General features: G+C 35.8%; 1 protein-coding gene across 3 annotated transcripts in view; it reads right to left on the reverse strand.

Moving 5' to 3' along the window:
* LOC111140979 (SEC24 homolog A, COPII coat complex component) overlaps positions 1 to 12,915 on the reverse strand; it is a 64,607-nt gene that overhangs the window by 30,455 nt on the left and 21,237 nt on the right. Inside the window, exons 3-9 of one of the 3 annotated variants that reach the window (XM_022493265.1) lie at positions 9,114 to 9,284; positions 6,302 to 6,379; positions 5,343 to 5,503; positions 4,885 to 5,057; positions 3,718 to 3,820; positions 2,628 to 2,754; positions 926 to 1,035 (exon numbers count right to left, since the gene is read on the reverse strand). In XM_022493265.1, coding sequence (XP_022348973.1) covers positions 926 to 1,035; positions 2,628 to 2,754; positions 3,718 to 3,820; positions 4,885 to 5,057; positions 5,343 to 5,503; positions 6,302 to 6,379; positions 9,114 to 9,284 — 923 coding nt within the window. The remainder of the gene's footprint in view (positions 1 to 925; positions 1,036 to 2,627; positions 2,755 to 3,717; positions 3,821 to 4,884; positions 5,058 to 5,342; positions 5,504 to 6,301; positions 6,380 to 9,113; positions 9,285 to 12,915) is intronic. The other 2 variants (XM_022493266.1, XM_022493268.1) reach the window with 2 other exon arrangements.

The following is a 12,915-nucleotide window of genomic DNA, read 5'->3' on the forward strand; positions in this document are numbered from 1 at the left end:
TTCTACAATGAACTTTTCTGTGGTGAAAAAAAAAATGAACCCTCATAATTTCTATTTCCCATTGCCCAGAGATTACCACAAAAACATAACAAGGTAAAATAAAACATAAAAAATTGGGGCGCCTGGGTGGCTCAGTGGGTTAAGCCTCTGCCTTCCGCTCAGGTCATGATCTCAGGGTCCTGGGATTGAGCCCCGAATTCGACTCTCTGCTCAGTGGGGAGCCTGTTTCCTCCCTCTCTTTCTCTGCCTGCCTCTCTGTCTACTTGTGATCTCTCTCTCTCTCTGTGAAATAAATAAAATCTTAAAAAAAAAAAACATAAAAAATTGATGTGAAGTCTTATCTTCATATTCACTTTATTTAGAGGCAATTATGGCATGGTGAAAGCAAATCAAAAGGCATGGACTTTTATACAAGGTCTCCCACTTACTTAAAGGATATTTAGCAAGTCACTTAATCTGTGTTCGCATCTATAAAGCAGGATTAACAGCATTGACCTAGCTTAAATCGGATGGTTGTTTGTGATGATCAAAAATATGTTAAGTGCTTAATAAAATGTAAAGTGCTAACAAAACATTAGGCCTAATTATTATTTTAAAAATGCAAGACCTCAGATACTCATACAAGTGCCTAATAATAGTACTTGCAAGAGAACATTTATCACGACATTATTAGAAAAAAATTGGAAGTGACCTAAAAGTAAATATGATCCTGGTATTATATTTCACATTTCTGGGTTGATACACAAAAAATATAGGTGAAATTTTACATATACTTTTACTTTTCAAATTTACCCTTATATAATAAATTACATTTATAATGAACAAATATAAGATTTAAAAACATAAAATTTTGTTATAGGATGCTACAATGTTTTATTTCAAGCCCAGTGTTAAATAAATACGCTACATAAAAATGAAAGCTTACCATGTATTCTGAAGGAGCCATAAATTCAATAGTAGCATTCTGAACTTCAGGTCTTCTGTGAGGTTCTCCATAAACTCTAGTCAAAGGGTTGTACATGAATTCCTCAGGAACTATAAGTCAACAACATTCAATGATAAAACTGAAAGGATTAAGTTTGATGTATCTTGCATTCAGTCGTTTTCTTATCTTCAGGTTTTATAGATAAGCCAATATAGACTAAATATTAAAGGACAAATACACTGTTTTTGAGTTCAAGTTTCCCCCACACACAATAGCACCAAGTATGTCTTGCTTTTACAGCCACAATAACGGTGATTTTTCTCTTCCTACCTTCTAATATACTCTTTGTCTTAATTCTTATTAAAACTGCTTTCCTAAATCAGCTTGAAAGGATGATAAAAATTCATTAAATACCAATTATTATCTTAAATGTGAGACTAAATTTTGTCTTAAATTTCATAATGGTACACAAATATTAACATTTGACACAATATGTACAGACTCTGGCTGCCCCACAAATCTACAGTAAAAATATAAGCTAAAGCTAAAGCCTAACAGTTCTGTGACTTCCATTAATTAAGGAGGCCTTTATGGAATATCAGTTACCTACCACTTATAATACACTAGTGCTCAAAGAATATTTTCTAAATTATCATTGCCCCTGTCTTCCCATTAACTGTTTAGAAATTCAAATCCTGTTGAAGGGTAAGCCATAGTTTATGAAATGGTCTGGGCTGCATACGAAAATGACTCCTACCTTTATTATAATTTTATTTCACATTCTAACGCACCTATACATAAGATTTCAAAGGCATACCAAACCCTATACATACATTTTCTAAATTATTAGAGAGTAAAAAGTATGTTCTTATTCTATGCTCACTTTACTCCTAAGAAACATAAGAATGGTCTTTTAAAAATCTCTTAAATTCCCCATTTCCCAATGCTTAATGAAATTTCCTTTCAAACAGAGACCGAGTTTTCTTTTTTATTTTAATTTTTTTTTTTTTTTTTTTTTAAAGTAAGCTCTACACACAATGTAGGGCTTGAACTCACTACCCAAAAGCAAGAGTCACATGCCCCACCGAATGAGCCAGCCAGGTACCCTGGAGACCTAAGTTTCAATATGGTTATCAACATACCCTTTTTCCTCTCTAATCCTAATAAAGTGTTACTGGTTAGCTGATATTCCTTAAACATTGACTGTAAGCAGCTTCTGAAAGAGATCTCCTCTTCCTCAATTACTGAAAAAACTACATTCAACTAACCTTCTAGCACTGCCCACCTCCCTTCATACAGTAGTGAATGAAGCTAATGGCAGCTATTCTGTGGACTTATTTTCTTTCACCCTAGAGAAAAGGCATGGGACAATTTCTAAATAAAAATATTTCTTAAATTATAGGCTTAAATAATACCATGAAATATGCCATTTATTATATATCCAATATAATAAATGTAAAAAAGTGGTATCAGAATAATATCACATTTTTGTTCAAAAAGTATATAATTATTCATATATGTATACATATGCACATATACGTATGTATGTATAAATGTGTAGAAAGAAGTTAACAAAAGTTATCTTAGTGTGGAAGGATTACAAGTAAGACAGGTTATTGGTGTGTTTTTTTTTTTAATTTCACATTATCTGCTTTCTCTACAACATGAACTGAAATTTGTAAATGTTATTAAAAAAACATACCATCATTGACTCGATAACATAAGTTACACTTCCATCTCCTTTGATCCAGAAAGCTGACAAAAGGGTTGATATATGTCCTGCAGGAGCGGCATCTCACAATTGTACTGGAGGTAACCACAGGCAATTGCTAAAAAAACAGAACTGATTTTTTAAAGGCAGTGATCATCACATCTAAAGGCCAAATACTAATCCATACCTTTCAAGTAACTTCAGGGATACTGTAATTTTGGAGAAAAAAACCAAGGGTAAAAGATGTGTCCAAACTGTCACACAACAAAATTATGTAGCTAAAATGTATTGATTTTAAAAACTATTTTTCTCCAGGAACATTCTCATTAAATCTGCCTTTTTAAAAGTATTTATTTTCTAATTAAACATTTATATTATGAAATAAACATGGTAAATACCCAATGTATTTTTGAGATAGATGGTAAATGGCCAATGAAATGACCAAGTAAGTTACTAGGAATTTTCTTCATGTTGTATTAAGAGGCTTACTAAATTCTCATGAAAGAACTGTCATAAAGTAAGGTAAGGGTGAATTATTAAGTATTCAATTAAACTCTGCAATTATGCTCCTATTTAAAGTTTATCCTACATACTAGAAGTTATAAAGTCTTAATATAAATTTGTTTTGGAATAGTCACCTCACTTATGTACTGATCCTCCCGAGAGTATGTCAAGGTCTCCAAGCCTTATGATAAAAGTGGAAGGGCTTCTTTATTCTTCCCGTAAGCAGAGGGAACAGCTTCCTAAAGCAATAAATTTACTCCAAGAATGGCAGGACTGGGAGACTGGGTAAAGCATTTTAAATAGGCAAATAATTTATAACTTTTTTAAATAGCATGGTTCATTTATTTATTTTCTCTCAGTACCTCTTGGATTTTTCAAAAACAGGCTTATTTTACCTCATTTTGAAGTGTTTGGTAATAAAAATGATGGCTGAATTACAAATAAAGGAACCTGTCAATGGTCAAATTCCTAAAGAAAGCACAGATAAATTCCACATGTGATTCTTTACTACTGTAGAAAATTCCTTATCACCAAGATAATTTTCCATTAGACATTTACGTTCATTAGTGAAACATACCACTAGGTCTTTGAAAGGATGAAGCAGCAGTCCCAAAGGAAGTTTGGCTTTATTCAGTAAGGCCTGAGTCTGAGGAATGCTAGTCAGCGTGCATCGAAATAAACTGTATCAAAGTAAAAACCATGTATCATAAAAAAAGAATCATTGTCAGCTGTCACTATGATTATTTTTGGACAAAAAAAATATATGAAAGGTACACATTTTAACAGTGGATCAAATTACAAAGAAACTTTTCAATAGGCCCTCTCAAATTTTTTTTTTTTTTTAAAGATTTTATTTATTTATTTGACAGAGAGAGATCACAAGTAGACAGAGAGGCAAGCAGAGAGAGGGAGGGAAGCAGGCTCCCTGCCAAGCAGAGAGCCCGATGCGGGACTCGATCCCAGGACCCTGAGATCATGACCTGAGCCGAAGGCAGCGGCTTAACCCACTGAGCCACCCAGGCGCCCCGGCCCTCTCAAATTTTATCCCATTAAATATTTAAGTCCTATTCAGAAAGAGAGGCTGGATAGTTACAACCCAGTATTATGTAACTAAAATACAGTCTCTTCTTGGCTTGGCTTGTGCATAAGACAGCCCAGACTAATAAATGACTTCTTCTTTATATAAATCTTGATTACACTAGAATTAAAAGGTGATGACACAAATGTACAAATGCAAGCTTAAGTTTATTAATGAAAAGATCAGTTTTGTTGAAGGTTCTAAAAAAACCATTTAAAAAATAACAAAATTTGATTTTGTTATCACTACAAAGTCATCACCACACACATTTTAAACTAATGATCCATTTTAAGGGATAGAAGGGTATTAAGTTTGTTATGAAAAATAATTTAAAATGAGAGCAAATAAAGAATTATGTACAATCAAATCCCATATGTTGGACTTTAAAAAAATAATAATTTATTTACCACAATGATAAAGAGTGTCATAGTTTCATTAGGGCTGGTAAGAGCAGTCATCAGCTTAGAAGTTACAACCCTATCTGAGTTAGAATATTTCAAATATCAAGTAAGCAATTAACAAAGATCTATTTTCCTGTATGCAAAACTATTTTCATAAATTAATGGTTGTACTGCTTGTTCATAAAACATGTAGCGCCAAAAACAAAATCCAAAACTTCTAGAATAAAATGTCATATGGAATAAGAAACACTATTTGAAACCTTACTCTGGGTTACAATTGAGTTTCTGGATATCTTCATGCAAATTTGGAACAGGAGGCCGCAAAGGTGTTGCTGGAAGCATGTTTCTTTCTTGAAGAAGATTGGTAACTCTTAGCCCCTCTGGATGTAGACTTAATCCACTCATGCTTGCAGCTAAATGATTAGCACCTAAGGGAGTCTAAAGATAAATAATTTCAAAGTAAGTAGCCTTTATAACATTTTCAGTTGAAAACAGAAATATATAAGGACTTAGTTACTTAATTTTGCTCTAAATAACAAAATTAATCTAGATTTTTCTGGTCAATTTTGTTTGATTCTGGGGATATGTAATAAAACAGGTCTTATGAAATTCCATTATTTTAATTGATTAAAAGTATTCATTACAGCTTCCCAAAACTTTTATGCCTCCACAGTTTAAATCAAAAGATGGAAAGCTGGTTAAAAAAGAAAAAAAAAGGTTTACCTGAGTAAAGCCCTGTGGCCCACTTGAGTAATTCAAGGAAGAGGGTGGCATTCCAGTTGTACTAGGTGGTCCTGTGTTCTGATAACCAGGTGGTAAGGAGGGATATGAATACCCAACACTTCGGCTCATTGTGGGATTCTTGTTAGTATGCTGTGGTGTTGCTAGAAACAAGGTAACTTTTAAGTTCTATTTTATACTCTAGAATACTTCAAATAAACACATACATCCATTGAATTATAACTCTAAAATCCCTTGGGTAATTTAATACCTTCATTTATCAAATTTGCAATATAAGACAAACACTACTGAAAAATAATAGCAATGATCAAAATCTAGTTAATGTAGACTATAACCAAAAACACATAAAAATAAGCTTATATGAAAAAAATAAGCTTGGTACGGTTGATTTACTTTTGTATCATTTACTAAACTTTATATTTAGACTAAAATTCTAATTCAAAACATCGATGAAAGGATATTAATGTACAACTGGTTTAATATATTGAAATAGATTTAATTCATAAAAATACTCTATAGCTAGAACATAATAATAAAGCCCATGATCCCAATTCTTTTTTTTTTTTAAGATTTTATTTATTTATTTGACAGACAGAGATCACAAGTAGGCAGAGAGCAGGCAGAGAGAGAGGGGGAAGCAGGCTCCCTGCCAAGCAGAGAGCCCGATGCGGGGCTCGATCCCAGGACGCCGGGACCCGAGCCGAAGGCAGAGGCTTTAACCACTGAGCCACCCAGGTGCCCCCATGATCCCAATTCTTAAAGGAAAAAAAACCTAATAAAAAAAATCTAAAGGTATTGAAATAAAAAATGCTACCATGAGGTATTGCTGTGTGATAAGATTATGAAGTTTTCTTCTCTGTTTCGTATAATGAACACATACTAAAACAAAACAAACATACACATACACAAAAAACAGAAAATCATCTTTTATAGCATCTCACCCAAGAAGCCACCACCTTCAATATCATCATAACTATTGTGAACCACCATAGATCCATTATTGGTATTTGATGCAATACCTAAAAAAGAAGTTTATTACAATATTTAAACTAGAAAAATTGTTACAATTTCTGAAAAATTTGAGCACTAATGTCTAAAATTTAAGATAACTTTCCAAATATTTTAGCCCACAACCCAGGAAAAATGTCAAATCTTGAAATAAAAATTTCAAATAATGCACATTCTTTTTTTTAAAGATTTTATTTATTTATTTGACAGACAGAGATCACAAGTAGGCAGAGGCAGGCAGAGAGAGAGGAGGAAGCAGGCGCCCTGCTGAGCAGAGAGCCCAATGTGGGGCTCGATTCCAGAACCTGGGATCGTGACCCAAGATGAAGGCAAAGGCTTAACCCACTTAGCCACCCAGGCGCCTCTGAACATTTTTAAGTATACAAAATATATAAAAGTTGTGGGTTTTTTTTTAAGATTTATGTATTTATTTGACAGACAGAGATCACAAGTAGGCAGAGAGGCAGGCAGAGAGAGAGGGGGAAGCAGGCTCCCTACTGAGCAGAGAGCCCAATGTGGGGCTCGATCCCAATGACCTGAGCCGAAGGCAGAGGCTTTAACCCACTGAGCCACCCAGGCGCCCCCAAAATATATAAAAGTTTTAAATAATTTTACGAACTTCTAAAACTGATAGTCCTTCATGTAGTTAGTAAAATTATATATTATCTGAAAGATTTCAGCAGTTGAGAGCATTAAAAACCTCTAAAGAACAGTACACACTGAAAAAAAAAAAGTCACCAAAATCAATACTATTTAAAGAGAAAATAAATTATGAAGATAAAAATACTTTTTGGGGGGAGGCACGTAGGTGGCTCAGTCAATTGAGTGGCTGCCTTTGGCTCGGGTTGTGATCCCAGGGTCCTGGGATCGAACCCCACGTCGGGCTCCCTGCTCAGCTGAGAGCCTGCTTCTCCCTCTCCCTCTGCTGGCCTCTCTGCCTACTTGTGTTCTATCTGTCAAATAAATAAAATCTTCAAAAAAAAAAAAAAAAGTTGTGTTTTTTTTTTTTTTTCAAACTAAGCAACAGAGTGGAATCTAGAATTAATCTGAAGATGATATAAGTTAATGTAATGATTGCTTTATTCTAGAGAGCAGCTACTAAAATAAAAATCTTAACTTCCTTTCCCTCCAATTTAAAGATTTAAAGATAAATGCCAGGAACACCTGCTTATAAAGAATTGAAATCTAGGGGCGCCTGGGTGGCTCAGTGGGTTAAAGCCTCTGCCTTCGGCTCGGGTCATGATCCCAGGGTCCTGGGATCAAGCCCCACATTGGGCTCTTTGCTCAGCAGGGAGCCTGCTTCCCCCTCTCTCTGCCTGCTTCTCTGCCTACTTGTGATTTCTCTCTCTCTGTCAAATAAATAAATAAAATCTTAAAAAAAAAAAAAAGAAGAATTGAAATCTATTTCAAGGTACCTCTACTATTTATGAGCTCTAAGGTATAAAAGAAACTAAAATCAGTAAAATAGAATCAACCTCTAGCTTCTAAGTACAAAGGTGCTAACTTTAACAGTCATTTTAACACCAAACAGTTAAGTTTAATAGTTGATAAAATCAGTTAATTCCTTTCTAGCTCTCAAGACCACCATGACTTTAACCATGAGTTGATATGAAAACCTTAGTAAAACTGTTTGTAAAAGTAAATGAAAACACTGGGCATATTTTTAGTTGGTTAAAAATGCAAATATTTGGGGCGCCTGGGTGGCTCAGTGGGTTAAAGCCTCTGCCTTTGGCTCAGGTCATGATCCCAGGGTCCTGGGATCGAGCCCCACATCAGGCTCTCTGCTCAGCGGGGAGCCTGCTTCCTCCTCTCTCTCTGCCTGCCTCTCTGCCTACTTGTGATCTCTGTCAAGTAAATAAATAAAATCTTTAAAAAAAAAATGCAAATATTTATTGTAGCTTGATTTTCAAAATTATAATGTGGCAAACAGTGGGACATTTTCATTTTGTTACTCATTGTTAACACCATTCTTTTCAAAATATTCACAGGTTGCTCTTTTCCCTACTTATATAATACTAAAAAAAGGAAATGCTAGAAGAAAAAACAAAAATAATATTCATCATATTCAGAAGTAGGATATGGACAGTGGTTTTTCCCTCCTCTGTTTTCCTATTTTCATATTTTGTTGCATTGGTTAGGTTATTGCTAAAATAAATTTCTTACTTGATAAAATATATTGTTTAAACTAATATATTGTTTATATTGTTTATATATTGTTTATATTGTTTAAACTTGTATTTTAAAGTTATATCTGAAGACAATGCTTTAAAACATTTTACTGTTTACATACAACTTCAAAATGCTTGTATATTTTACTTTTTATTTAGGTTGATGAATATTTGTTAACATTTACAATAACAGCAAAACAAAACAAAACAAAACAAAACAAAACACTGCTTTCATGGAAAAGAGCCAATGTATTAAAAGGACAGTTCTAACACCATGCCCAGAAAAACAGAAATTCTCACCTTCCTCTGCCAAAAGGCATCTAACTTTAGAGCCATGATTGTTAAAATCTGCCCAGCAACAAAAAAAAATAACAGTAGTTCCTAAATGCTAGGTCCGATACAGGGTAGTGGAATACTAAGGAACTTTTTTAAACTCTAAATTCCTGAAGGCCTTCCTAACTGAAACAACTAAATTTTCTGGAAAAAATATTACCTGCATGCAAAAAATTCAAATAATATTGATCCTTCCACCCCCCAGTCAAAACATTAGGATTTGACTTGGTTTTGCCTTGCTTACCTTCTTGGTTGACAGCTGAATTGAATGAGGGCTGGGGCGCAGCTCTATGTGATGGTTTCTGAAGAGTGACTGCCCTCACTGGAGGTGGTCCTCCAGTTGGAGGGGGCCCAAGAGCAGCTCCTAGTTGGAAAGTGGTAGGCAGAGATGGGTTCACTAAGGCGGGTGCAGAACCTACAGAAACATCAGTTTTTTACAAGTCACTTAAGAACTAAGAAAAACAGCCTTTTACCAAATATGTGTTAACTTCCGGATTTACATTTTAATTAAAATCACTAACAAATTACCAGAAATATGTTACCTGCTCAGGTTTATGATTTCCTAATTTATATGCATGCTTTACACATTTTCAAGTCTCTTTTACATGCTTCTTATTTGTCAATTATTAAAGGAGCATCATATCACTTATAGGGTAGATTCAATGCCCTGTTTATTGATTAATTTTAATTAACTAGTCACAGAGGTTCAACAAGGCCATGTCAAATATTCCAACAGAAATTAACATGAATAAAATATTACTAATGACCTATTAATGTAGTCCATTCAATTAACATTAATTAGGTTGACAGCTTTCTAAAGCTACAAACTAGGGCTGCCTCGGTGGCTCAGTCAGTTGAGGATGGACTCTTGATTTCGGCTTGGGTCATAATCTCAGGGTCATGAAATCGAGTCCCATGTGGGGGTCTCTGCTGAGCTTTGGAGCCTGCTTAAGGTTCTCTTTGTCCCTCTTAACTCTATTCCTCTCCCCTGCTCACAAGTACTCTCTCTCAAAGAAAAAAAAAAAGGAAGGAAGGAAGGAAGGGAGGGAGGGAGGGGAGGGGAAGGGAAGGGGAAAGGAAAGGAAGAAGAAAGGAAGAAAAGAAAACAAAGGAACACTCCCTAGGCTTAAAAAATCAGGAAATGATACAAAAGTTAAAGTATATACTTTATAAAACACTGATATCTGAGAAGTTTAACACTACTCACAAACTAAACTAGGAATGACATGGTATTTTTCTTTATATCTACCAGTGTCTTGCTGCCTTGATTTCACAAGTTTTCTTTTCTTTTTTTTTTTTAAGATTTTTAAAATTTATTTGACAGAAAGAGAGAAATCACAAGTAGGCAGAGAGGCAGGCAGAGAGAGGGGGAAGCAGGCTCCCTACTTAGCAGAGAGCCCGATATGGTGCTCCATCCTAGGACCCTGAGATCATGACCTAAGCAGAAGGCAGAGGCTTAAACTGAGCCACCCACGTGCCCCATTCCAGGACTTTTTAAATCCTCTGAATTTGTAAGTGAAATAGATAATAAATGAATTTTACTGATATTCTACCTATATTTGTAAAACCTTGTGATTTTTTAAAGTAAGGGGATAAAGATACCCAGATACGAAAATTTTCAATGTTTCTTCAATACTGTTCAATTCTCCAGGGTCAAAATGAAACATGATCGTTATTACTGAACCTTATAGCTCCGAACAAGGCAAATCAGTGCCCTGTTAACAACTGAAGACAAAGATTACTGCCATATAACTCCCTTATCAAGGAAGCACTGACATATATCCATGGCAATACAGACAAGTCGAAAGAACAAAAGGACAAGGTACACCACCAACTCAACACGAGCAAAAATGTATGATACATCTGGCCACAAAGGTGTAACAACCTAATGTTTAACAAAATACAAGTGAGCTTATAGAGATTTTTCACAGGCTTAAGAAAAAAAAATTGAAACCACAACATGCTACATTTCATAAAGTAGACTTTTTTAAAAAAGATTTTATTTTTATTTATTTATTTGACAGAGAAAGAGAGAGAGATTGCAAGTAAGTAGAGAGGCAGGCAGAGAGAGAAGGGGAAGTGGGCTTCCACTGAGCAGAGAGCTCGATGTAGGGCCTGATCCCAGGACCCTGAGATCATGACCTGAGTCGAAGGCAAAGGCTTACACTGAGCCACGAGGTGCCCCTAAAGTAGACAGTTTTTCAAGCTGAATAATTTTTTCTTTTTTAAGTAGGTCACAAGCCCAGTGTGAAGTCCAACAGAGCTTGAACTCATGACTGTGAGATCAAGACCTGAGCTGAGACCAAGAGTCAGGCACTTAACCAACTGAGCCACCCAGGTACCCCTCAAGTTGAATAATTCTTTTTTTTTTTTTAAGATTTTATTTGTTCATTTGACAGAGATCCCAAGTAGGCAGAGAGGCAAGCAGAGAGACGGAGAAGCAGGCTCTCCACTGAGCAGAGAGCCCGATGTGGGACTCTATCCCAGGACCCTGGGATCATGACCTGAGCAGAAGGCAGAGGCTTTAACCCACTGAGCCACCCAGGTGCCCTCAAGTTGAATAATTCTTTTTTTTTTTTTAAGAGCTTTTTTTTTTTTTTTTTAAGATTTTATTTATTTATTTGACAGAGAGAGGTCACAAGTACGCAGAGAGGCAGGCAGAGAGAGAGGAGGAAGCAGGCTCCCTGCTGAGCAGAGATCCCAGGACTCCGGGATCACGACCCGAGCCGAAGGCAGAGGCCCTAATCCACTGAGCCACCCAGGCGCCCCAAGTTGAATAATTCTTATATATAACATTAGTAGCTAGAGTTTTAGAACCTGCCCTCTTGAGACCCCTAAAGCCAATGTAAGGATGTTAAAAGATGGCTTATGAGGTAAAAGCAAAGTCAGAGCGGGTGCCTGGGTGGCTCAGTCGGTTAAGTGTCTGCCTTCAGCTCAGGTCAAGATACCAGTGTCCAGGGATGGAGTCCCACATTGGGCTCCTTGCTCAGCGGGGAGCCCGCTTCTCTCCCTGCCTGCTGCTCCTGCTGTTTGTGTTCTCTTTCTCCGCTGACAAATAGACAAACAAATAAATAAATAAATAGAAATCTTAAAAGAAAAAAAAAAAAGAGTCTGTCTTCAGCTCAGGTCCTAATCTCAGGATCCTGGGATTGAGCCCCAGCAACTGCTCTCTGATCAGTGGAGAGTCTCCTCCTCCCTCAGACGCCCCCTCCCATTGTTCATATTTCCATGCTCTTTCTCTGAAATAAATAAATAAAATCTTAAAAAAAGGAAAAAAAAAGTCAGAGAAATTTAATGATGTGGACTCGAAACTTGGCATAACCTAGATACAATTTTGAGATCAGATAATCAGGCACCTACTACCAATTAAGTGTTTAAAAAATGAGGAATTTTTTTAGAAGTATCTAAGAAAAAAGAAGGATAATCATATATTTATTTAAGGTTCATTTTCTTAGTAAGTGTATCTTTCTTCCCCCTTCTTTTATATAAGAAACTTCCTAAGTTCTGTCATTCGCTTTTGTCTTTCACCATATCTGTGGTGTAGCTCTCTACCTGAGGGCTTGTTATGACCGAAAAAATTTCAGATTATTAATGATGTGCTTTTTAATAAGAAGCTACACCTACTCTTAAAGTTTTTATTTTTTTTAAAGATTTTATTTATTTATTTGACAGAGATCACAAGTAGGTAGAGAGGCAGGCAGAGAGAGAGGAGGAAGCAGGCTCCCCACCAAGCAGAGAGCCCGATGTGGGGCTCGATCCCAGGACCCTGGGATCATGACCTGAGCCAAAGGCAGAGGCTTTAACCCACTGAGCCACCCTCAGTGGCTCCTTCAGGTGCCCCTAAATAGTTTTTTAATAGTAGCTTTTCCCAAACTATTCTCTTGTGGCTTTGGGCCAAGTATTCAAACCTCATTTCTTATCTGTAAAAGAAGACACTGTCATGAAGATTAATTAAGATACCACATATAGAAGTTTGGCAAAGTGCTGGAAAATAAAAACATTCAATAAATGTTACTTATAATTACCAATAATGAGATGAAAATTCA

Source organism: Enhydra lutris, unplaced genomic scaffold, assembly GCF_002288905.1.
Source record: "Enhydra lutris kenyoni isolate GAN:26980312 unplaced genomic scaffold, ASM228890v2 scaffoldscaffold5, whole genome shotgun sequence".
NCBI classification, from domain to species: domain Eukaryota; kingdom Metazoa; phylum Chordata; class Mammalia; order Carnivora; family Mustelidae; genus Enhydra; species Enhydra lutris.